The sequence below is a fragment of the Ursus maritimus genome, unplaced genomic scaffold, assembly GCF_017311325.1.
Source record: "Ursus maritimus isolate PB19 unplaced genomic scaffold, ASM1731132v1 scaffold_32, whole genome shotgun sequence".
NCBI lineage: Eukaryota > Metazoa > Chordata > Mammalia > Carnivora > Ursidae > Ursus > Ursus maritimus.
In genome coordinates, this window is record NW_024425786.1 from 1,421,799 (window position 1) to 1,447,365 (window position 25,567).

General features: G+C 57.3%; 2 protein-coding genes across 3 annotated transcripts in view; both read right to left on the reverse strand.

Moving 5' to 3' along the window:
* MMEL1 (membrane metalloendopeptidase like 1) overlaps positions 1-14,834 on the reverse strand; it is a 27,383-nt gene extending 12,549 nt beyond the window's left edge. Inside the window, exons 1-7 of the mRNA XM_040619354.1 lie at positions 14,678-14,834; positions 3,896-3,973; positions 3,142-3,201; positions 1,996-2,157; positions 1,689-1,769; positions 519-614; positions 44-162 (exon numbers count right to left, since the gene is read on the reverse strand). Of these exons, the coding sequence (XP_040475288.1) occupies positions 44-162; positions 519-614; positions 1,689-1,769; positions 1,996-2,157; positions 3,142-3,201; positions 3,896-3,973; positions 14,678-14,834 (753 nt within the window). The remainder of the gene's footprint in view (positions 1-43; positions 163-518; positions 615-1,688; positions 1,770-1,995; positions 2,158-3,141; positions 3,202-3,895; positions 3,974-14,677) is intronic.
* A 6,678-nt stretch (positions 14,835-21,512) lies between these two features.
* Positions 21,513-25,567, reverse strand: part of TTC34 (tetratricopeptide repeat domain 34) — a 19,526-nt gene continuing 15,471 nt past the window's right edge. For both annotated transcript variants that reach the window (XM_040645667.1, XM_040645666.1), the window contains 2 exons: positions 25,129-25,343; positions 21,513-22,540 (listed from right to left, as the gene is read on the reverse strand). In XM_040645667.1, the coding sequence (XP_040501601.1) occupies positions 22,013-22,540; positions 25,129-25,343 (743 nt within the window). In that variant the 3' untranslated portion in view covers positions 21,513-22,012. The remainder of the gene's footprint in view (positions 22,541-25,128; positions 25,344-25,567) is intronic.

Below are 25,567 nucleotides of genomic sequence, written 5' to 3' on the forward strand. Positions count from 1 at the left end.
CCCCCCCCCCCCCCCCCCCCCCCCCCCCCCCCGCGGCTCATACGTAGATGATGTGGCGGCTGGAGTTCTGGTCGTCGTTCCAGATGAAGAGGTCGATGAGGACGCGCCTGTTGAACTGCGTGTTCATCAGGGCCAGCTGCTGCTCCAGCTCCCACCTGGGGCCTGGGGGGTCAGCGCCTCAGGCTGCAGCCTGCCCGGCTCCCGGGGTCCCCACCTCCGAACCCCTGCCCGGCTCGTGGTGGCAAGCACACCGTGGGCCCCCGGGGGCTGAGGGACACGGGGGACCCGCTTCCTGAAACGGTGCCCAGGGAACATCAGGGCCGTGTACGGGGCCTGTGGTCCGCTTGTGCCCCCCGAGCCCGGCAGGGGGGAGGTGAGGACTCCCTAGGGGCCTGGAAGGGGGCCCACCAGCAGCTGGAACACACTGGCCAGCAGGAGCCTGGGGGGCTCAGCTACAAGGAGCCCCGGGCGGTGTCCGCCGTGTGTTGTGCGAGGCCGCCGCCAGGCCCTGGCCTTACCTACACTCTCGTTCCACTTCTCCATGGTCACCGGCCAGCCTCCCATCACGTCCAGGATGTTCAACAGGGGCTGCGAGTCTCGTTTCTCTATCACGCCTGAGAATAGAGGAGGGGTCACTCACCCAGACGCGCAGGGATGCTGCACGCCCGGCGCCGAGTGCGGCCCCCGTCAGTGCAGCGCCGGACGCCGAGGGGCCTGGCAGGTGCAGCTGGGACAGGCGCCTGGGGCTCGGTGAAAGCAGACAGGCCGGCAGGACGAGGGGCATGGCGGGGGACAGGCGATCGGGTGCTGGGCGAGCCAGCCTGAGGGAGGCCCTGTGGCCTGGGAGTGCTCTAAAAGGTGCCCCGTGGGCGGCCCTGGGCCCTTTGGCCTGGGTGGGGGGGCTCCAGCATCGCGGCCAACAGGACAACTTCTCCAGGGCAGTGATGGTTTGGCAGGGAGCTTGGGAAATTCCGTCACAAATAAGGTGAAGGTGGGGATGCAGGGCTGGCCAGGTGACGTCTCTTCTCCCCGGCCTGCCTTTGGCAGCAGTCCTGTAAGGCTGGCTTCCCCAGAGCCCCCACCCCAGTTTCCCCTTCTAGTAAGTTTCTGTCCACTGACCCCATGCTGCCCCTGGGCTACAAATGCCCCCGCTCTTTCCCCCATGGAAAATCCCACTGCAGTGGGCCCTGCACCGATCAGGGCGGCCCTGAATAAAGTCTGCTTCACTGTCCTTCACAAGTATGCTAGTTCTTTAACAGTGAGCATGTGCACGCACACGCATCCACGTGCACACACCCATGTCCACATGCGTGCACACACTTGTCCACACGCACACATTACACATGTCCGTGTGCATGTGTGCGCACACACCCACATGCACGCACGCACACTCGCACACACACATGTCCATGTGCACGCATGTGTACCTTCCCCAGGGCCTCTAGGTGGGCCCCTCACCATTTTCCTCCTGCGATGATGTGGCTCTGAGCTGGCGTCAGACTGTAAATAGGGTCACAGGCAGCTGGTAGCAAGGCTGTGTCCCCAGGGGAGCCTGGACCCAGTGGTCCGGTGGGGGCACAGCCCCTCTGGCATGAGTCCTGAGTGGCATGTCCCCCTCCTTGCTGTGCTGCAGGGGCTGTAGGGTCCCGGAACACCCCCCACCCCACCAACCTCCCCCCCCCACTCACTCTCGTTCATGCAGGAGCGGTACAGCATCTTGGCCTTCCGCACAGCCGGCCTGTCCTTGGCGGTGGAATTCTCCAGCACCCCTGTGGGCAGAGGAGGAAGCTGGATGGAGGCCTGAGGCGGCTGCGCCAGGTCAAAGGTCCCAGTGCCCCCACCACATTGGGGGAGAGGTGGTCCCTCTGCCCTTGCCAGGCCTTTATCCCAGGGGATTTCTTCTCCCCTGTCCCCGCTGCCCCCACGGCCACCCTGGAGAGGGGAAGATGCACAGCCTCACCCCAGCTCCACCCCCAAGGTCGCGGCTGCTCTCACCTTTGAGGATGACCTCCAGCTCATCCCGAAGGATGTCAAAGACGCTGTAGCGGGAGTTGGTCTCGGGGATCACGTGGCGCCGCAGCCAGCCTCCGCACGCGTACTGGTAGAAGTCGTCACAGGGTTCCCTGGATGGGTCCATGTTCTGGAGGATCCTGGCGGCTGCTCGTGGAGACGGGCGGAGAGGGGGAGAGCAGCTGGTTACGGGCCGCAGATGCGCTGCTGGACGTTCGATCACGACTGTGAGCCCTTGGGAGTGTCAGTCACCCTCTCCGAGCCTCAGTGAGGTCGGAAGCAGGGATTCAAGTTCTAGGGCTACGACTTATTAGCCACAAGACCTGGAACCCCGTGACCTTTCTGCCCTTTATGTCCACGTTTGCAAACCTGGACGCCTGCAGTCTGGGCGCCCAGGGGGTGCTGTGCTGGGGGCCCTGCCCCTGGAGCCCCTTTACTCGCCAGTGTGTCTGTGGGGGAGAGGGGGCCTCTTACCCACCACTCAGGGTTTGTCTGCTGTTAGAGGAGACGGCTTGGCCCCTAGCACCCCGAATGTGCAGGGTCGGTGGGGTCCAGCTGAAGGCTCTCAGCTGAGGCGGCCAGGCTGGATTCCCCCTGTGGACCCCCCAACCTGGGACCCTCCCTGTCCTTCTGTCCTACTTGGCTGGGGCCTGGCAGGAAGCACCAGCCCAATCGCCTGTGCACGCCTCCTACGTGGGCAGAAAAATCTCATTTCTGAGTTTTCACTGGTGTTTCTTGAGACCATTTTCACTCTTTTCAGTCTGCAAATAGCAGCATACGGACCCCAATTTGAAGACAAATTCCTGGGAGAAAACTCGTATGTTCATGTGAACTTTCTTTCTGTAACTACAGGAAGACCTGGGCCCAGCACTATCTTCCTCCCTGTCGTGGGGGCCTTGGCAGGGGCAGGGCCGCTTCCTGGGGGGCACGGGGATGGGAAGTGGGAGCACACCTGTTTTCCTCGCCCACTGCAGAGGCCCCATCTGCAGGCAGGGCTAGGGTCTGCCCACCAGCCCCCCTGCCACGTCTTCAGGTGGCTTCCCTTGGCCTTGGGGGGCCCTGCGCTAGCATCATGGACCACCCCCCCCTGGGGGGTGCAGGGCTGTGGAAGGTGTGGGGAAGGAGGCTTACCTGCTATCACGCAGCCAGGGCTGGTACAGATTTCACCCATCTCCTTGGGCCGTTGAATGGCTGTGGGCAAGATACGGCGTGAACAAGTGGGGAGGCAGAGCAGGACGGGGTGTTAGGTGGGGTCAGTGTGCTGGGGTGGACAGGGCCAGGCCTCAAACCACCCCAAGCCCCCAGGGACAGTCCAATCTGGGACCCTGAGCCCTCCCCAGGTGACCCAGGACAGGGGCTTTGAGTGAGGGTGAGCCTCACGCTGGCTTGAGCCCTGCTGTGACCCGGGAGCCTCTTTACACCCTCTGCCTCCACTGATTCCCATAGCTTCCCCGGGTCCCCAGGACTACAGCTGGTCATTCTGCCCTCCTGCCTATTTGACAGCCAGCTCTCGCCCCTGTCACCTCCTCCAGGCAGCCTTCCTGTGCTGCTTGTCTCTGCACACTGTGGCCCCTCCGACCCCTGTACCAGCTGCTAGCTGGTTGTATAAAGGTGCACCTGCTTGGTCTCAGGGACAGCGCCCCATGCCTGGGGGTGAGCGTAACTCATGCTGGTTTCCTGGAGTCGAGGGAATATCCTGCAACTAGCAGGTGCTCATGGCTGTGTCCCTGCTCTGTCCTGTCTTTCTATGGGACTCTGGGGTCCCGGGGCAGGGCCCCACTCCCCAGCTACACACCCTGGGCTGCCATGAGTTGCCCAGCCCAGAGGAGGCCCAGTTTCCAGCCCACGTGCTTGGGCCGTGTTTTGATAGGGAAGGCAAAGCTACCTCGGGGTTTTCGTTTTACAATGGTCTTCTCTTCCTTTGAGAAGCAAAGCCGGCTAGGAAAGAGTGTCAGCTGCTTCCCTGGGGAGAAACACAGCACTCAGCTCTCTGCCTCCAGCCCCCCCCCCAGGGGGCACTTTGGGGCTTGCTGGGGACAGCCCTGGCATTTTCCTGCAGTGCTGGGGTCCAGGGTGCTCTGGGGGCTGCCTGACTTTCTTCTCTGACTTCCTCTTCTATCTTGGGGTCATGGGCCACACCATGTAAGGTGGTCAGCTCCTGGGGTCCTACCAAGGCAGGAATAAAAGGCTCATTTGTGGGGAAAGGATGTCACTTCCACTTTCTGACCCATGGCCACCTTCCCCCCATCCCTCCCCTGCATAGGATGGGGGCATTGCCCAGGTCAGCATCGGGATCTTCCGGGTGGTTGTCAATTCTACCTGGAGTGGGGGTGGGGAAGGGGTGAGGTGGAGGGACAGGGGAGAGGCAGGTCCAGGGAGAGGACGTGCCAGGCCTAGCCACCTACAGCCCTGGCTTGTGGCTGATTTTCCCCACTGGGGAAGTACACGGACACCTGGTGGAGAGGAGGGAACAGGGCCTCTTGCAGGTCAGAGAATGCACAGGGTGTAGAGAGCTCCCCCTGGGTATTCCCTGGGGTCCTGGCCATTGGAAGGAATGCTTATGAATCATGGGGTCTGGCATGGGTGGGCAGAGGCATTTCTCCCCCACCTGTTGTTTCTGCTCTTTCCATCCACCATTTGTTCGTTCGTCAGTGCAACATTTGTTGATTATTATGAGTCAGCCCCAGTGCCAGGCACTGAAGATTCAGATGTGAGTCCGACCAGGGCCCACCTCAGAGAGCCCCAGCCCCATGGACACAGGAGAACAGAGCTGATCACAACCAGAAATGAAATGGTCCATGGGTGCCAAGGCGTGGCTGTCCCACAGAGGCTTGTCAGCCTCGTTAACCCAGAGCCCTGGGACAAGAACTAGGCCTTGGACCCCAAAGGGCCACCACTTCAGGGACAGAGACAAGGAGGAGAAGGGACTTTTGCTTCTGAGTAGGATGAAGAAAGTTGGAGGCGACCGTGGCTCCCTCCCCAGTGAGGAGAACAAGCTGCAGATGCAAGAACATGGGGGTTTTCAGAGACCAGCCGAGAACCGCAAGCAGGAAACCTACAGAGCCACATTCCAGGCAGGGAGGGGTCCTCTCCAGAGAGAGGGGCCTGTGACAGCCTTCCCCTGGACGCTGGGGCTCAACGCCGGAGGAACCTGTGAGGGCAGAGCCTGTGAGCGCACCACCCGCCAGGTCCTTCTCGAGGGGCCTTCCCCAAGGACATGGGCAGGCAGGAAAGCGTGAGAACCCCCGCCCCAAGAAGAAGCAGGCAAATATGACCCTTCATCAAGGAAAACCCAAAATAGTCCAAAGACGTGGACTTGGGGTGACCAGATGTCAGAGTCAGCAGACAAAATCTTTAGTGGTTCTGATAATTCAGTTGAAGGGTCTGGCACCGAAGACGGGAAGCGGGTGTAGGTAGGTGGTGAACGTCACCAGATGAATGGACAAGGTAAGAAAGGACTGAAGTGAAGAATTGGTTTTACAGGCTTCACAACACACTGAACATGCACAAGACAGAATCCGTGTCAACGTGGGTGACCCAGACCACGGCACGAAGGAAAAAGACAAAACAGAACAGAGGAAAACTCCCCAAATCCCCAGATGGTGCAGCCGCCCTGAAAGCCGGTGTGGAAGGTTCTCACAGAACCAAACACAGCCTTACAATAAAGATCCTGCAATTCCACTCCTAGGTGTTTCCCCCACACAAAAACCTGAATGTGAATTTTATAGCAGATTTTTGTTTGTAATTCCAGAAAGCTAGAAGCAACCATGATGTCCTTCAGCGGAGGAGTGGGGAAGGAAGCTGTATTACGTCCACACAGTGGCATTATTGTTGAGCAACAAAAAGAAATAAGCTGTCGAGCCACGCAAAGATGAAGGGATGGAGCCTACGTGTATATTTCCAAGTGCAGAAGCCATCCAAACATGCGGCATACACCACGATTCCAATTAGATGGCCTTTTGAAAGACCCAAACTACAGAGGTGGTAAACAATGATGGCCGGGCATTTGGCAGGGGTGCGGAGTAGGGGTGGTGGATATAGAACAGGGGGAGTGCAAGGGGTATCCCTGGGCGGATGTGAAAATCACTGAGGAGGTCTCAGGTCCCAGGACAGAATGCAGCACAAGAGCCAAAATGTATCACACGTGGATGAAGAAGCCTCGCAGAAAGGGGTGGGGGAGTGGGTGCTGACCTATGGGGCCTTGGCACTGCATAGTGTGTAAGACCCCAGGCAGAGGAGCTGTCCGCGGTGCTGTTCTGTCGTTGGTGAGCTTGGTCCCGCGGGAATGTGAGGCGTGAACATTGGGACCGAGGGAGTCTGACGTGGCCGGCAGACAGACAGACTCCTCACCGCTGCAGTGGAGGTTAGACCGGCCAGGGCAGGAGGCCGGAATGATGCATGTGATCACGGATTAGAGGTTCCCGTTTAGCCTAATAGAGACACAGAGAGTTGCATGTAGAAGTGCTACAGAGAGCGTGTACACACAGGGTTAGCGTGTGCGTGCACACACACGTCTTCGCTCTGTCAGCTGAGAGCGGCACCAAGAAGTGACCCAGTAGCAAGAATCACACCCGTAGCCCGAGGGTGGCTTTGAACACTGTTAGCCGATAAAAGGAACCAGGGGTCCTTGGAGAAATGGTGGCCAGGAAATATACAAGATGAGCCTGGAACAGAAGCTAGAAAGCAAGAAAGTGCTCCCCTGCCTTCCAAAATCCCAAAGCCACAGGATGGGGGGTGTGTCAGAGCCTCCAGTGGCCCAAGTTGGAACTATTTCCACAAAAAAATACACTAGTAATGGATTACAATCCAAAGTATAAAATAGATTTCCATGAGTCCATGCCGACATAAATAGATCATTGAATAAGTAAATAAATGGGGGGAAATAGATAAATCCCCCATACAGAAGAATTCCAAATAGTGTATGTAGGAGCCCCGCCTCTATGGACGTGGATTCTAACTCCCCACCCCTTGGGAATGGGCTGCCCATGGTGGCTTCCTTTCGAAGGGGACTGTATGGAAAGTGGGGGGGGAAGTAACTTTAAGGTGGAGAGACCTGATGAACACTATAGGCTCAAGCCGTGCGATCGTGGTCAGCAGTGGTGATGAGTCACTGGAAGTATGTCCCCCTGATTTCAGGGCTTCCTCCCCAAAACACATCACCCCAGTCTGATCATGAGAAAAACGTCAGACAAATCCCACCTGAGGGACATTCTACAAAATTCGAGGCCAGGACCCCTGAAAACTGTCAAAATCATAAACAAGGGAAGTCTGGGAAACTGTCACAGCCAAGACTAGTTTAAGGAGGCTTGACGAATAATGTCATGTGGCGTCCTGGAAGATCTTGGGACAGAACGGGAGATCTGAATAAAGTACAGCCTTAGTTAATAGACGGGAATGTTGGTTCATTACTTGCAACAATGTATCCTAGTGCGTAGAGTTGGAGGTTAACTGGGAAAGCTGGCGAGACCCATTCTGCGCACTGCACTATCTTCATAATAGCTCCATGAACCCAAAGCTGTTCTAAGAAATTTTTAAATTAGTTTTAAAACAACTGGAACACAGGATCTAGGAACGATGGGACCTTATTATTATTATTGTTGTTATTATTATTATTATCGTTATAGTTATTATTGGGGAGGGGAGCAGAGGGAGAGGGAGAGAGAGTGTTAAGCAGGCTCCATGCCCAGCGTGGAGCCCGACATGCGGCTCGATCTCAAGACCCTGGGATTGTGACCTGAGCTGAAATTAAGAGTCAGACACTTAACTGACTGAGCCACCAGGCGCCTCAGTTATTAACTGGGAAGCAAAACAGCAAGGCCCTTTTGACACAAAGGCCGAATAGAAATGAAGCTTCCTTTAATGCTAAAATAGGATCGACAGGAAACACAGCAAACAGACCCCAAGAAGGATGCTCTTCTCCTTCATAATTCCCGACGGGAGCAGCTTTCCTTAACACTCACCTGACATAGAACTCCCTCTTTGTTCTTTTATATTTGCTTGCATAACTTTTCTAATAGGTGAAGTATTTTCACATAGACTCCCAAGTTAAAAAAATAGTTTGAAAAAAACATTGTTTTGAGATTTTTGTCTGTAAGTTTTGCTCTTCTTAAAGGTTGGCCTTGATTTGAATGATTTATGTTCCCTCTCTCTGTCTGTCTCTGTCTCTCTCAAAAAAGAAAGCTGTGGAAATCTTAGACAGGTGGAAAATAGCCTTCCTCCCCGGAGAACGTGTGATCACGGGCTGGTTGTCAGGCAGGTGTGGGTGCGAGTTCACGGGACTGTGTGGCCAAGGAAACCTCAAGCTGAGACACTTATTTTAAGCATGCCCAGGCTGGTGGCTCCCTAGGTGTTCAATGGAAACAAACACACATGTTCTCTGGAGGGAAACTTCTCAGCCCGAGAGACACGGGGTCCCCACAGGTGAAGCCAGTGCGAGCAGGGATTCACGCTGACGCAACGACAAGCGTCCATGGGTGTGCAAAACAGATGCAGAACTCCGGTCCCCGAGGATCTTCTATTTGGGGACTCTCTGATCCCGCAGGTGTGGGGCATGATGGGCTCCACATCTCAACTCCTCTCTGCCCGCATGCCTTGGCCAGAGGACATCTCCTCCCTCTCTTGCCTGTGGGTTGGCCGCACAGCTTGCTTTGGCCACAGTATGAGGTGCAGGTGATGCTACGGGATGGCATTGCAGCTCTGGGTCTAGACCCCAGGAGGCCTGTGTGCTTTCCGCTGTCCTCTTAGACTCCTGCTGGGAGAGGCACCTGCCCAGACCTGCTTGCTGGCGCTCGTGGGGGGTGCAGTTCCCGTGGAACAGAGTCTCCCTGCGAGCCCGACCCGGGTCAGCTGACCCCCGCCACGGCTGTGCACATACATGTCCCCGTAAATGAGCGCCGTTCTAACCCCTGGGCACTGGGGCAGTTTGTTGGGCATCAATACCTCACTGACGCAGAAAATAATCCAAGTATGTTTGAAGAAGTAAAAGAAACGTTGAAAACAAGGTCATGAAACATTAAAAAAGAGTCTGTGAAAGAAAAAATTATAAATTCTAGAAACACAAAAGAATGTAGGTGCTGAGATTAAATTTTTTTAAGGATTTCATTTATTTTTTTAGAGAGGTTAAGAGAGAGAGAGAGCACACCTGAGTGGGGGGAGGAGCAGAGGAGGGGGGAGAGGGAGGGGGAGGGGGAAAGAATCTGAAGCAGACTTCATGCTCAGCAGGGAGCCCAGTGCGGGGCTCGATCACGTGACCCTGAGATCATGACCTGAGCTGAAACCAAGAGTTGGACGCTCAACCGACTGAGCCACCCAGGCCCCCCACGGAGATTAAATTAAAAAAAAATCCAAAATGGATTTCTTCCCTGAGCTGCAGTTTGTTTTGCTGATTGAAACCTGAGTGACAGCGTGCCACTCTAATCGTGGAGCTCCATCTAACTGCGGTGCGGAAATATTCAGATGTAGTTTTGGAGAACTGACATTTTGCAAAACACAAGCAACATTTTAATTCATATATGAGAAAAGGCAGTGTCCTAAAGTGTATGTGTTCCAAGTTATTGCAGGGCTTCTTCAGGAAGAATTTCTGCAGAGAGAACACAGGTGAAGAGAGGCTGAGTGAGCTGGAAAGTAGTTCAGAGTATTGATCCAGAATGTAGGACCAAGTCAGAGAGGAAAACTCCAGAGACGCAGAGGATAGAGGTGGAGAGGATCAAGGACACATGTAAACAGAGTTTTAGAACGGGGGAAGAGAGGCCACGTGGGAGACACAATATTCAAAAAGATGGTGTACAGCTTCCCGCAATAAATCCAGGGTGTCAATGCTGAGATTCAGGGATCAGAACCTCTCCAAAGCAGAATGAACAACACACATTTTCATAGCTCGATGCCTCAATGGTAAAAGTGAAAAATACCAAAGACGAAGAAAAGACAGCTCAGAGGGAAGGAAAGTTCACCCGATGAAGAATGACAGTTAGATGGGCCCAGATTTCTGGACAGCGGCAACGGAAGCCGGACCGTGAGACTGAATCTTCAAGCCACCGAGGGAGAATTAGGCCCAGATTTACTTCCCCAGTTAAACCATCACTGAAGGACGGGTACTAAACGAAGTTATTTTCAAATAAACAAAAACTAAGTGTGAAAGGTTCTTAAAGCAGTGCTCCCCAGTCTTGCCTGATCAGGAGAGAGACCTCACGGGCTCGTCCTATAGATTTCAGGGTCACACCTGGACAGAGGCCTGGACTAACTCTGGCTCCTCCCCAGTTCATAATTGAAACCTTGACCCCCAGGGACAAAGGTTAAATGAGGTCATAAGGGTGGGGACTCATTCGAAGAGGGGAGACACCAGAGCGCCATGTGAGGACACAGTGGGAAGGTGGCCACGACAAGCCCAGAAGAGAGTCCTCCCCAGGAAATGACTTGAGACCTCCCCAGGAAATGACTTGGCTGGCACCTTGATCTTGAACTTCCAGCCTATAGCATTTCTATTATGGCGGCCTGAGCAGACTGAGACAGGGCCCAAGGTTTGGAGTTCTAACAATTGCCCCTGGTTATTCTGATTATCAGCAAGTTCAGCAAACACTGAATCAGTGCTCCCCAACTTCAGTGCAGATGAATGACGTGGGAATTCAATGCAGATTCCAACCCAGTAGGCTGGGGCAGTCCCCGAGTCTCTGAATTTCTAACAAGCTCCCGGGTGAGGCTGACACCACTGGTCCACAAACCACACCTTGAATAGGAGCCTCCAAAAGTATGTACTTTGGAAAGAAGAAAAAGTATTTCATAAGGACCCCCTGAGATAGAAGAAGAATGAAGAGCAAAGAAACTGATTAGGATGTGGGAAACCTGAAATTAACTTCGACTATATTACATAATGCTGCCTATGTGCGGCAGATAAAAATAAGGTAGACGCCAGGTGCTGCCCACGGTAACATGGACAGGGTGGAGGAGAAGAGGAATTGACCTGCTCTAAATGCTTGCGTTGTTTGGAAGAAATACGGAGGTGTTGATTAACTGGACACTTTATTAAGTTAAATATGCACACACGATCTACGGTAGAACAATTCTGCTTTCTGCTTAGAAAGTCAAAAGTCATGACAGAATTCCATTCCCATCCTAACAACAAGGAAAACCCAGATAATCTACAGACGTCACAACTTCTCTGGAGCCCACCTGGGACCCGAGGTCAGAGGGCAACGGGGAAAACAGAGTTTCAGGGAGTGATGAGCCCCTCCAAGCAGAGATGATGCCGTCTCCCCTTCGACAGGCCTCAGGAGTGAGACAGTCGCCACACAGGTGGGTAAGAAGAGCTGAGATACAATTTTAATGTTGGAAGGACTTTCTCACTCAGGCCTGCAACCTCTTGCAGGAGACAGCAAGTGTAACTACTTGTGTGATATCAGAAGCTGCTCAGGCCCTAAGAATTATTTGGAGAAAAGATCAGAGAGGTTAGGAAAAAAACTGTAAGATTGACAAATGTCATTTTGAACAGACTCACATCGACAGGAATTAACGGTGGGAGCTGTTGGTGAGCTATTAGTGCTTCGCACTCAAGCCGCATCCCACGGTTGACTAAACATCTGTCTTACGAGCAAGAGGCTGATACTTGAGATGGGTAAAGACAGGCTTGTCATAAAATAATTTGACAGAAAAAAAAAGGAAACCTCTTGAACAAGGCAGCTAGTAATGATGAGGAAACCAGATACTGGCAGAGAGCTCAGCTGTGAATAATACTCAGGAGAAATACTGTAAACGGTGCCCGCGGCTTTACCCCAAAGACAAGACGCAACTGTGTTGGGAGGGCAGGGCCTGGCTGGTGGGGGGGCTAAGTCTGCCTTCCCTTCAGCACATCAGGAACCACCCTGGTGCGGGGTAAGCGACAAAATCCACTATTCTGCTATCACGTCTGATCGTGAACAGCGTGACAGACATAGACGTCTTTCTAAGTGTTATCGATGCATTAAATCATGGGCCCTCAAGTAAGCCTCCAATGTATGTACTATGCTATGCTCCATTTTACAGATAGGGAAACCGAGGCATGAAGGAAACCAGCCAAGTTCACGCAGGTAGGATTTGGGGGAGCCGGCATGCCTAGCCATGCCCGGGCATTCACCGCAACCTTGTAACGCCACCCGGCATCCCACAGGGACAGTAAAAAGGGTTCAAAGTCAAGGCTTAGACATGGGAAGACACTTCAGTCCAGGGGTTGGCACTATTTTTCTGTAAAGGGTGAAGTAGTCAATATTTTAGGTTTTGGGGGCCACGTACAAACTCTGTCTCGCCTATCCAACTTCACTTGTAGCATGAGAATATCTGCAGACAATACATGAATAAATGGGCACATCCGTGTTCCAATAAAACTTTATTTATAAAACGTGAGCTGCAGTTTGCTGGCCTCTGTGATGAACAGTGATTGCCGCGGCTGGTAGGACCAGGATTCGTGGATGGGTTGTATTTCCTGCTGTAATTTCTATAAAAACACTTGATGTTGTGAAAAGGGTTTGTCTGTAACTTTTAAAATAACAACTATTCAAACAAAAAATCTAAGATAACCCCCTTAAAGGACTGTGATCGAAAACTTGCAAGCTAGCTGAGGGAGACTAGAGAACAAAATAAGAGGGGCAAGACGAGAGAGAAAAGAGGCGCGAGAAGCACAAGAGGAAAACCGGACATTCCTGTGACCGTGGCGAATGGAAGAGACTCGGTGCTTCAGGTAAGAGACAGAGGCCCCCACCCAGCCGCGAACTGTTGCAAGAGACACAGCGAAAGCTAAGGACACAGAACGTTTGGAAGAAACACGGAAGGGAACAGATGGACACGGGGAGCTAGATTCGTCCCAGCCAACACGGAATTTCAGGCAAACTGCCTTAAGGTAGAAAGGGTCACCGCGATGGTAGGTCACGGAAGACACGCTAATTCTGGATTTGTATTCACATAACAACCCAGCCTCAGCATCGGCAAGTTGCTACTTGGCACAGTTACGGGGGAAACCGGTTCTCCCGCACGAGACTTAACACAGGAAAACCCCAAACAGACAGAAGACTCGACTGATCCAACGGATTTATCTGCATCTCCGACTTTGTCTGACAGTTGTCCTCCGTGAACTCACGCAGGTTACGGGCAGCACTGACCACGCGCTAGTCCTGAAGCGAGTCAGCAAATACTGAAGAACCAGTATCGCATAAGCCACGGATTCTGACAACGATGCAGTGAATGCAGAAACCATGAAATAAGGGTAACTAGGAAGATCTCCACGCATCTGATTAAAAAAAAAGATTTCAAAATATCTCATTTCCTGCAGTGGAAATGAGAAAGCGCTTAGAAATAAATAGTAATGCTGCATATAAATCCTTCCATGGACTCAGCGGGGCCCAAGGCCGAGATCAGCTGGGGGGGTCACTTTTGGGGGTGGGGGCACGGGGTTCTGACTGAGGAGCCCCAGCAGAGACCCCATTTGTATGTAGGAGACCACAAGGAGAAGGCCGACTGGGTAGGGAGGGTCCCCCTGTCTGATGGGTTCATGCTGCTCGGCACTACCTGGGAGAAGACAGGGGCCCCCTTGTGCCCCACAGCTGGGATGGGGGTCAGGGGCCAGCCCTGTCCTCTGGAAGCCTCTAACCAAGGGGTTTCCAGCCCAGTGAGCTCTGAGCAAAGGCTCCTTGAGGTCTGGGTTCCCGGAGGCTCTCTGTGCAGCCAGCGGTCCTCCTGACTCCTGCCCATGGAGCAGAGCCCGTCTATCCACAGAAGACCCAGAGGGACCAGAGACCAAAGCAGCTGGCAGGGGCCCGCCAGGCACCTGGACAGGCTGGGAGCGGCCCTGGGTTGGGACGCCCATCACATCCACAGCTGAGCAATGGATGGATGGTCCCACTGCAGTGCAGACGGCCCTCGCCAGGCCAGTGAGGGAACATTCTATGGACAGAGGCTGTGATGCCCAAGTGTTGGGAGTGCCAGGGAGCGCCTCTCCTGAGTCCTGTGCCCGGTGAACACCCCTGTCCATGCCTGAGCCGGTGCCCCTTGCATGCACCTGCGGGCAGCAGGGGGCGCGGTTTGCCTGCACCTGTGCCCCCTGCCAGGCCCCCGACCCAAGACAGGGACAGCCCCTTCAGGTCCACATGGCGGGGAACAGGGGAGGGGGCAGAAGAGGCAGTGTCCCTGCGGAGCAGCCCTGGCCGCACCCCCATCTCTCAGACCCCAGGCTGACCCCTCCCACCACCTTGCAATAAGCCGAGCCTGTCTGGGAGGCCACGACCTTCAGCGGGCCTGGGGGGGGGGAGGGGAGAGGGTCTTAGCGCAGCGGCCATGGAGACAGAGGTGAGTGGTGGCGGGATGGGCCGGGAGGGGGTGGGGTGTCCCCAGGCGCCACTGTGGCTCCTGTGAGCTGCGGTGCACGGTGTCGCTGCCTGCGGGAGGGGAGGGGGCTGCGCGGCCGGTGTGGGGACCCTGGTCTGTGCATCTCAGGAGTCCCGCAGGAGCCCATAGCGCAGAGCCCGCAGAACTCGCTGTCGCCAGCCTGCTCTGGATGGAGCCTTCTGGAAGGGGCCGCCAGCCCCCTGCAGGTCAGCTCCCAGTGCAGACCCCGCCTGCCCCATTTGACAAGACTGGCTTGTCAGGGTGGGCGGGCACGCAGGCGCTTCGGAAGGTGGGGGCAGCGGGGAGGGGCGCCTTCACTCACCTCTGCTGTTGGCGGCGTAGAGGAGGCCCAAGGCCACCAGGGCGCCCGTCACCAGGAGCAGCAGCAGCAGCAGCCCCCCCTCCAGGAAGCCTCGGTGCTTCTGTCCCGACCAGCCGGCAATCTCCACCATCCCTACTGGGCTTTCGGGCTTCCCCATCACCAAGTCTCTAGCCAGGGGAAAGTGCACAGCTGAGAAACCCCAAGGCCAAGGGCAGGGGCTGTGTCTGGCCAGGGTGGGGACACCAGGGCAGGGGAGATGTGTGTGGAGCCCCTGAGGTCCTGCCCGAGGCCAGGAGGCCTGATGCTGGCTGGGCGCAGGTGCTGGTCCTTTGAGGATGTTCGTGTCTCCTCTCCCATTGCCAGGTCCACACCCAGCCCTCAGCCCGTGTCTCTGGCTTGCGACACTCTCCCTGGGCCAGTCTCTGAGTGCCCGAGGCACCGGTGTGGGGGGGGGGCGGGTGCCCAGCAGGCCGCCCATGGTGCCATCCTCTTCCCAAGGTCGGCTTCTCCAAGCCCACTTTCTGGAGGGGAGGTCCAGGGACCCCTCTGCTCACAGCTGGAGGTGGCACTAGGGACCCAGGTGGCCCAGCTTCCATGCTTGCCAAGGGCTCTACTGCAGCGGAGCCTGCCAGGGGCCCTAGTGCCAGCAGGTGGGGAGGGGATCCTGGAGCTACAGGCCTGAGTGCCGGGTCAGGAAAACCCCTGGGAAGTGGTGTGGGCTCCTGGGCCCCCAGGAGTGGGCAGGGGAGAGACGAGAAGGACCTGCGTCCATGCAGGCAGTGACCAGAAGGCCAGGAAGGAACTGGCAGGGCTGGGTCCAGCGGTCACCGGGCTGGTGTGCCGCTCCTGTGCCTTCCTTCCTCACCCTCCCCTGCCCAGGCCTCTGAGGGACCGTGCCAGGAGGTGGGTGGTGGTGGAGGACACTCGGGGCTGCCAGCGTGTGCGGGCAAGGGCGTGCTGCCTGCGGGTTGGGCTCTGGGATCTGTGTGCTCCCTTGTGCTAGTGGGAGCCAGTGTGTGTCTGTGCTCTATGTGTGCGTGTAGTGTGCACACACACGTGTGCGGGCACGCCTCTGCTGCCGGCACGCGGAGCCCTGCTCCGGAAAGCTGCTTGGGCAGCTGGAGAGCAGCGGACCGCTCTTCCCTGTGTCAGGCTCCCTCAGTCCTCAAACACACCGCACACCTGCTATTGGAGCCCCCGCGCCCACCCTGCACCAGGTGGGGCCCAGAGTGTGGGAGAAGCCTGAGGAAGGCAACCCCAGTCCTGCCCTGGCGAAAGGGGCTGGGTCAGAGGTTTTTACCTGCGAGCATCCAGGGGTCTGGGCCTCACCTGCCCCATGACCTGGCTTGAGAGGAGAAGCCAGGTCTGCTCTGATCTCAGGATCCCCCGTAGCCCCCATCACCTCTGCATCCCCTTCAGTCCTCTCCACCCTACCCCCAGACAGACCCCTCCTCGGGTGCTTTGCCTTTCCCCCAGATTCCTGCCTGCTCTCCCCTCACTCCCCAAAAGTCCTAGCTCAAGGTGACCTTCCCAGTGAAGCCTTCCCTGGGTTGTATTCACCAGAGCCAGCCTGACCCCAGACCTGATTTCTGTTTCGCCACCGGATGGACGATTCGGCCTCTGTGCCCCTGCTATCTCCATTGTCCACCTCCCCAAGGGGAATGTCAGCGCCATGCGGGCGGTGAGCTCCATCTGCCTGGGCCCCCAGCTCCCACACTGGTACCCACTAGCCTGGAGGCACCCACCAACATCTGAATGCTGAATGAATGAATGGATTCAGCTGGACCGGTCTGAGCCCCAGCCTAGCCATCTGCGGCTCTGGTCTCACCAGCGTGCTCTTTCTTCCATCAGAACTAATGAATTCACTCACTCTTTCTATCCTGCTCACTTCCAGGGACCCGATATGGCAGAAATGTGCATACACACTAACTCTCCTATTGAGGGCTGAGCACCAAGCCCAGCGCTAGAGAATCAGGAAAGGGGGCTGCTCTGGCCTCCCCAGGCTGTTGTGGCCACAGCCAAGAAAAGGGGGGGTCCTGCCTGGAGGGGAACTCTGTGGGTGGGGGGTGCCTGTCCCAGGGACAGGCTGCACACAAAACACTCCGTCCACCCCTGGGAGACAGGCTGGGCGCTGTAGGGAGTTCCTTGGTGCTGCCCGGGGAAGCTGGCCTGCAGGCAGGCCCTGCACTCAGCTCACCTCCAGGTCATTCAGGAATGGCTGCCCCCCACGGGCAGGTCTCAGAAGGCTGGGTTGGGATGGCCTAGAGCTTTGGTGAGCTGGGGCCAGGTGGGAGGGCTCCCAGGGGCGGAGAGCAGTGGCTTCAGGTGGGGCCTGAGTGAGGGTTCCGGGCCTCCTTTGTGATGCAGGTGTGGGTTCCCTGGAGGTGGGGACCTTCTCCAGCTCACAGGCACGGAGTTCTATCTGGGCTTGGTGTGGGGGGAGGGGGCAGAGCAGCTCCAGGAGCACAGGGTTCCCTGTGCCCCTGCATCCTGCCCCCTCCTCCCTCCTCGATTCCACAGTCCAAAGGGGCCGCAGGAGTCACTGGGAAGAAAGGCCAGATCCTTCTCCCCACCCTGCCTGAGATGTAGGGCCCAGAGGTCCACACTGGCTGTGGGGTTTGCAAAGACCCTGCCACGGGATTCTGCTACTTCAGTCTCCAGTGAGATTGGTGGTTCCAGGGGCATTGCCAGGTGGAAGTGTCAGGGGAGGTGGGGATTGGGAGAGAGGCTTCCGAGAGGACAGAGGCACCCCAGTGCTTCAGAGAGTGAATCAGATACCCCACTGATGGGCGCCGGGGGCTCCGGGCGGAGCAGGTCTGGCCAGAAGCCAGGTTTCCCTCCTTCAGACCCAACTTGCACACCAGCACGGATCTGCTTATTTCAGAACCCCAAGGAACGAGTTGTCCCCCCAGGCACCTGGGGGTCTGGAAGGGTGTCTGGGCAGGGCCATCAATGCCCAGACCCTGTTCAGCAGCCTCTCAGGTTGGCTCCAGCCTGGGAGGAGGGCAATCCTGGGGTGGGGGCTGATGCCAGACACGACCCCCAGAGCCCAGGAAAGGGTCTACTCAGCCCTCTGTCTCCCAGCACCCACTCCATCCGAAGGTTGGGAACCCCGCCCAGAGTGAGGAGCTGGTAGCCTGGCCTGGAGGGGAGGTCAGGGGAGTAAGAGGCCAGGACTGCTCTTCCTGGGGGAGCTTGGGGTGGGCAGGGACCAGCTCAGCCAGCTGGAGCGCATCCCCGTATGCCGCCACCAAGGCTGCCTGGCTGCAGATGCTGGCCGATAGCTGGAGCTCAGTGCCCGCTTCTCCCGTCTGAGCTGCCCTGTTCATGCATTCTATCTGCAGCTCTGTCAGTGAAACACAAGCTGTGAGCAAGCAAGGGGCCAGCGAGCCGGGTGCTGAGCTTGCCGGTTCCACTGTGGGACCCAGCAAGGCAGTGCTCGGGTACCTGGCAGCCAAGAGAAACCAGGGAAGGGGTTCCACAGGCCAAGGAGCTACAGACCCCCAGCCCCAGCCAGGTCCCTGGATGCAGGGAGTCCCAGGTCCTCCTTTCTGCCTGGGACACTCTGGAGGCTGGATTTTAATCCTTTCTCCTAGGTGAGCTCAGGGGCCAGTGGAGGTTCCCTGCTCACCCCTCCCTGTCGCTTGGGCAAAAGATGTGAGATGTGGAAGTTGGAAGCCCAGCCCACCATAGGGGGGAGGGGTGGGTACCACCTCCCTTATTAACCTTGGGACCAGGGCAAGGTCTAGCAGTTAGCCTTGGTCACCATTGCTATGGGGCAGGGGATTGCTCTCAGGCCCAGCAGACACCTGCCCTTTCCTGTCCCCCACTCTCAGGCAGGATGGTGTGGGGCAAGCTGCTGTCTTCTGCATGAAGCCCAGCCCCATCTGGCAGGTGTCTCTGGGCCTCTGTAGGGCAGGAGTCAGATATGTCCTTTGGTCTGCCCATCTGTGCTGCAGACAGGCCCTGCTCAGAGAAGGCAAAGACTGGAGAAAGTTGAAGTACACTTCCGAAGCACTCAGAGAGAGCTGGGGTGAGAGTCTGGCCTGTGGGAGTCCCCCTCCACACACCTTCCCGACAGCTGCTTCCTGATGTCAGGCCTTGGGTATCCTGGACAGGAGGGAAGGGGCCAGGTTGGTCTGACTGTCCCTGGTCCCCCAAGCCAACCCCAGTCCTCTCATCTATAAGATTCGTCACAGTCGGATGAGAGAATGGAGGCCCAGTGCCAGGCACAAAGGTGTGATTGGGAAGCACCACGTGGGGCAAGGGGAACGTGCAGGGGAGACTGGTCACCAAGCTGAGGTGTGGGTGACGGCTGGCAGCTTGTTTGGAGAGGCTGGGTCATCTGACTTTGAACTCTGTGGTTGCTACTTCCATGGCCCCTGGAGTTCCTTCTACCCTAGGTACATAACTGACATCTTCGTAGCTAGCGAGCAATTCTTTGTATTAAATCCTCGCTATTGGGCGCCTGAGTAGCGCAGTCGTTAAAGCGTCTGCCTTCGGCTCAGGGCGTGATCCCGGCGTACCGGGATCGAGTCCCACATCGGGCTCCTCCGCTGTGAGCCTGCTTCTTCCTCTCCCATTCCCCCTGCTGTGTTCCCTCTCTCGCTGGCTGTCTCTCTGTCACTCTGTCACATAAATAAATAAAATCTTTAAAAAAAAAAATCCTCGCTATTTGAATCACTGGTGTGGTTTCTGTCTCCGAAGTGGACCCTGACTGATACATAAATTGGTACCAAGAGTGTTTCCCATCACCAGACGCTCAAAGACGGATGTGGGGCCTGACTGCAGTGCTGTGTTCCTTGGGAAGGGAGAATCACGGTATGGGGTGATTTCCCCAAGGTGGTGGTGATGCGCCCACTGAGTCAGGGGATGTGGGACCTCAGGTGCTGCTGCACGTGGCTGTTCACACAGTGACAGTGGCCGCGGCAGCTGTGGTGTGGGGTGGGCTCTCCCAAATGTTCTGCAGCACATACAGGAAGAGAATCACCAGCTCAGGTTGTAGCCCGGGAGTCAGAGGGCTCGGCGGCTCCTGAGAGAGGTCCCTGGGACATGCAAGGGCTGGTGGTGCGGAAGCAAACACAACATTTAGTTCCATTTGTTGTGCAATTACAATGCTGGTTGCATTTGTGCCTCCGCAACTTTCTTATGGAAAGCTGGGGCACGGATTGAGAAGGAATGGGACCCTGGAACTAGGAAGGGGCTCAGAGGAAGCCAAGAACCTTGAATCCCCAAGTCCTCTGAGCCCCTTTCCAGTGGACGCAGCTTGTCCTCCTGCGTTGGAGACCCACCTTTTTATTCTTTATAAATCCTGAGAGTCTCATGTGGGTCAGGGTGCTCAGGAGGTCGCTCACTCTGTTCAACCTCCATGACCCCCTCCTTCACCCATTGACTCTAGACCCATAAATGGGGTCTAATCTCAGCATCTTTGGGGGGGCAGGTTAGGTGTGAAGACCGATCCTGGAGGAACTAGCATATGCACCCCAATAACTGCCAAGATTTCACTAGTCCACACTGGGGACCCTGGGAATTCTGTGTGGGAATGGAGTCTGAGGGGGTCAGGCCACAGCAGAGGGAATACAGCTCTGGGCCGGGCTGGCCCTATGGCTGTGCTACGCCCACCACGGACGCTGGAGAGAACGTGCAGGCACACACCAGCTGCGGGAAGTGGTGCCACCAGGACACGTGGTTGCATCTGCACTGGTGGCCCACAGTGGGAATCCACAGGTGTAGGGAGGACTCACCAGGTGGGACCGTGCACCCCCACCACAGCTCCCAAGAGGGGTCACAGGACTTATTTTCTCTGGGCTCTGGTTCTGTGATTACCTGTGTGAATGTGTGTCCTAACCTTGAACCATCCTTGCATTCCCGTATGTACTGCTCAGGTGTGTTATTCTTTGAACACGCCACCAGATTCGGGCTTGCTGGTATTCAGGGTTTCTGGACTGGTAATTATAAATGGGTTTGTAGCTTTCTTTCTGTTGAGATTGCTTTCTTCCAAAAAGAACTTGGAAGCTTCTTTTTCTTGGCCTGAGGGAGTTTAGAGCCATTTGGGATTGACAGTTCCCTAAAGGTTAACAGGTTTTTCCATCTGGAACTGAGCCTGCTTTAGGGCGAAGTTTCCGGACAACCTTCTCTTTTCCTCCGTAGCAATTGTCCTGCAGAAGTTTTAGGCCTATTCTGGGCAGTTTAGTTAAATATTCGCCTAGGAGCTAATTCATTTCATCCAGGCCTCCAAATTTATTTGCCCAGAGAAACCTAATTTCTTATGATGCTTTTAATTTCCTGTTATCTGTTACTTTGTCCTTGTCACTTTAGAATTATGTCTCTGTGGTGAGCCTGATATCAAGCCAGGGTGTCCATTTCAAAAGACCTCCATCTGGAATGTGTGTGTTGCCAGCTGTAGGACACAGCCATTAGCAAAACGACCAGAGAAGGAAGTGGGCCGCCCAGCCTCCACTCTCCTGAGACCCCATTCCCACTCTTCTGCTTCAAACTAGCCAACAATAAGTGACCCCACAAAACCCCCGAGATCCCACCCTGAGGCCCTAGTAAAGGCAGAACACCAGGTCCACGGTCTCTATCATGGGGCTGTGCGGCCCCGGGGCCCGCTGGGTACCCTCCAGACCTGCGCGTGTAGACCTTGTGTCCGAAGTGCACTGTACTGTCCTGAGAGCTGGCCCGGCCGCACTGCCCGCTCGCCAGGAGACGCGTGGGGCTCACTGCAGCAGCGCACCCAGGTGAGCCCTTGTGCTTCCTCCATCTTTCTCAACTGACAGAATTAGCTGTTGGTTCATCTACTTTATTTTTTGAAGAACCAGATTTTGTATTTTTCTTTTCCTAATTTATTAATTTCTGCTTTTATCCTTAATTTCTATCTCCTGATTTCCTTAGTTTTACTGTCTTTTTCTAACTTCTTGAACTGAACACGCACTGCATTTTCTTTCCATTGCTTAGCAACCTGCCTGGGGCCGGGCCTTCCCTCGGGGCCGGTGGGGCTGCAGCCCACAGGGCTTCTCTGCATGGGTTTTGTGATGACTAGTGTTTCAATAGTCTTTGATTTCAGACGTGATCTCCTCTTGGACCCAAGAGCTGTTTCCCATGCAGGGAACTTTAAAAGATTAATTTATAGCTTTGTTGTCTTGTGATGAGGCGATGCTATGCATGCCCTGTCACAAACACCTCTCGGTGACCTAAACTGTGGCAATTCCGTAGAGTCTGTCTTCTCAGCGGAGTCTGATCTGCAGCAATTACGCCCACCGTACCCTGTCGCTCAGGAGCCTAGCCAGGGTGCAATGGGGGGGTGGCCCACGCCTGGGCCTGGAGAGCGTCGGGTCAGTGGAGCCGGCAGCCCAAGGATGCCTCCCTCCGGATTCTCGCCTTCAGCCTCTTCAGGCCGCTGTGCTCAGGGTCTGCCAGGAGGCCACTCTCCACTGCCGTCCAGGCCTCTGCATAGCGCTGCTCCTCCAGGCAGGTCTGGCCATGGTACAGGAACGCTTGGGCAGTGGGGCCCCGGCCTGGCTGCTCCCACAGGCTGCTCTGGGCTAGGGCAGGTGCCAGCTTGAGGGCCTGGGCAAAGGCCCCTGTGGCCCTGGCCCCATCCCCCAGGCTCAGCAACAGGCGGCCCTGGGAACACAGGTCCTGCACCCGCATCGGGAGGTTGTGGTCCCCCACATCCAACTGGAGGACATGGTCCAGGTCTGCCAGTGCCCGGTCAAACTCCTGCAGCTCAGCCAGACAGGTGGCCCTCAGGCGCAGGTGATGGGCACTGCTGCCCCCGGCGAGCACCGCCAGTGAGCAGTAGCCCAGTGCTTGCCCGGGGTGCCCTGAATTCAGGAGGGTGTTGGCTTCCTGGGCCGCAGCCTGCACAGAGGACACAGAGGGAGGCAGTGTGGGTCAGCCCAGAGAGCCACAGGCCCCTCCCCAGCCCTGCACAGCTGGCCTCTGCTCCTGACCTGCGCAGAGTGGCTGCCCACTTCCTCTGGAGGAAGTGCAAGTACAGGCTAGAGGGGACGCCCTGCAACCCCACCACCCTGGAAGCCCAGCTCAGACGGGGTCCCCCTGGACTCCCTTCTCCTCACTGGTCCTCCCCTTCCTCCTAGCCCTGCTGCTTCTATCATCTGGTGACCTCCTCCCTCATTCCTCCCTGACTCAGCCCCTCTCTGTGGTGGCCTTCCCAACAGGCCCACCCTCCCAAGGCTGCCCTGGCCCTGTGGGCAGTAGCAAGCACTTCCTCTGCCCAGCTTGGTCCTTGAGTCCCCTCCTCTGCCTGAGGTCAGGAGCGCAGGGCCCGCTGAGCATTAGTGGGTTTCTCACTATAGGGTCCAAACACCCTGCAGAGCCAGAGTCAAGGGGGAGACTGTGATTCTGATGGACCGCCTGCTCCAGCATCTGCTAGCATGGCCTCCAGGTGTTGGGGTTCGCTGTGCTTGCCCCCTGGGACTGGCAGTGTGGTGTTTTGAGGGCTATGGTGGGCGCCCCCCACGCCCAGCCTCCGAGGATGCTGCAGGGTGGAGACAAGTCAGCAGGCACCACCCAACCTAGCCCTTCCCTCCCTGGGGACTTAGACGCCCGTCTGAGTGGCCTAGCCCACTGGCCTCCCCTCTGCCCCCCAGGCTCACTTTCTTTTTCGGAGTGTGGCTGAAGCCTACTCTCAAAACCTGCCCTAAACCTGCATCCCTCTCAAAACCTGGCTCCCCCCGGCTACCCTTCGGCTTCCTACGCCTCCTTCTCTTCTCAAGAGCCCACAGTGGCCCCCCCACTGGAGAACAAGCCCTCCCCAGGGCCGGCCTTTCCCGCTGTCCCTCTCCCTCTGCCCTGCGGCGGGTCGCATTCATGCCCTGTCCCCGGGAAAAGCAGTGAGTCTCCGGGGCCGGCAGGGACGCCATCGGGCTGCGCGCCGGGAGCAGGCGCCGGACCTGCGAGAGCCGGCCCCAGGCCCTTGGACCGCAAAGCTCAGTTCCAAGCCGCGAGCCGGAGCCGCTACGGCGCAAGCGCAGTGCCGCCGGAGGGGCGGGGCGTGCACCAGAAGTGGGGCGCGACCTCTCCGGTTGACTTCCGGGTCGGGCCGCGTCGCCCGGCAACGGCCCAGGGCTCCTCACCGGTCTCTCCTGCTAACCCAGTGTACCCGCCGGGCCCCCTCCTCCCCGCTCGGAGACCCCCGGCCGCAACCCCCACCCGCTCAGAGACCCCCGTCCGGTAGCCCCCCACCCGCTCGGAGACCCCGCCCGGCACCCCCTCCTCCTGTCTCCGCTCGGCCCCCTCATAAGGGCTGGAGACCACCCAGCTCCCTCCTGTGAACCAGGCCAGACCAGTCTCCGTGCTGAGACCCCAGCCAGACCCCTCCTCAGGGCTCTGCTCCTCTGAGCTCCAGGTCCTGATGATGTATTCTCCCTGCTGGCAGCTGTTCCCCCTGCATTACCCAGGGCTCTCTGGGCTCCTTCTGCCCCGAAGGCCCGTGTTAACCCCCCTGGTTGAAGCACCAGTGGTTTCTGTTCTGCGGGGCGTCCCCAGAGAACCCCCTAGAGTCCTGGGCGCACGCTAGCGTGAGGAGGTGAGGTACTTGCCCCGGGCCCCCCGGGGTTTGATTCTGACTCACTCCGACTCCAAGGTGGGCCTCCTCTTCCTGCCGGTCCCTTCCCTCCCCTCCGCACAGGTGAAATGCCGCCCCCCCCCCAACCTGCTGGGGCGGCTGCCTCCAGCAAGGCGCAGCCCCTTCCCTGTGGTCAGATTGGGCCCAGAAGCCCCTCCCCCCATCCCACGCCCTCCTCCATCCACACCAGCTGCACTGACGGTCTGCCCGTTTCTAGAACTTTCTGAACTCCTTCCTCCCTCAGGCCTTTGCCTTGGCCTGTCGGTCCCATCATGGTTTCACCTCCAGTGCCACCTTGTTCCCCCACTGCCCTGTTTTAGGGTCTTCTCAATACCAGCTCAGAATACACTCGGAAGGGCAAGAGCACCCTGGCCCTGTGACCCCTGAGATGGGAGGCCCACAGGGTGGGGCAGCAGCTCCACCAGCGGCTGGTGGACGGTGCTCAGTGTGCCCTTGTTGAGTAGACAGTGGAACGAGAAATCAGCCAGCCAGATGCAGTGCCCTAACCCAAGGCCCCCCTCCGCCCGCTGCCTTCCTGCCACGCTCTCATTGGGGGGGGGTGGGTGGCGCGGAGCCTCTCTCACAGGATGTGGGGGTGGGCGTGGGCTTCCTGCAGGGCCAGGTGCTCCTGGCTGGCTCAGCCAGGTCTGAGGAGGGGTCCACTCTCTCTCCCAGGCCCTGTCAGTTGTGGCTTAGATGCTGATGCAAAGAAGCCGGGAGGTTGCTGGGTTTAAGACGGCCGACTGGCTTGTCTCCCCCCTCCCCGCCCCTCAACTGACAGCAGGCGAGCAGGGAGGGTAGAGCAGCCCCGAGCCCACCGTGTGGGGGAAGCGCTGGGTGGGGGCTCCGTGGGGCACACCTGGCTGAGGCTCTGCCGCTCCGAGGCCTCCAGGCGCTGCAGCAGGAAGCCGAGCTCCTGGGCGTCTGCCTCGGCCAGGCACTGCAGCTCCCGCACGGCAGCTGGTACATGGCCCTTCTTGAGCCAGAGCAGGCCTTGCCGGGCGCGGGCCGCCTCTGACTGCGGGGCAGGGTGCAGGGCGTTTTGCAGGCAGGTGCCAGCTTCCTCGTAGCTGCCTGTCAGTGATCCAGGAAGGACAGTCAGGGGCGGGGGTTGGGGCAGGGGGCAGGAGACCTGGGACCCTGGCCACCGCGCGGGGAAGCTGGCCAGAGCCTCTCTTGCTCAGTGTTGGCTCAGGGAGAGGCCAGCTGGTGGACGGGCTCAGCCCTGGAAGCAGAGGGACACAGTGACACCACGCCAGCCCCAGCTTGCCTGTTGACCCCGTCATTTGGGGGGGGGG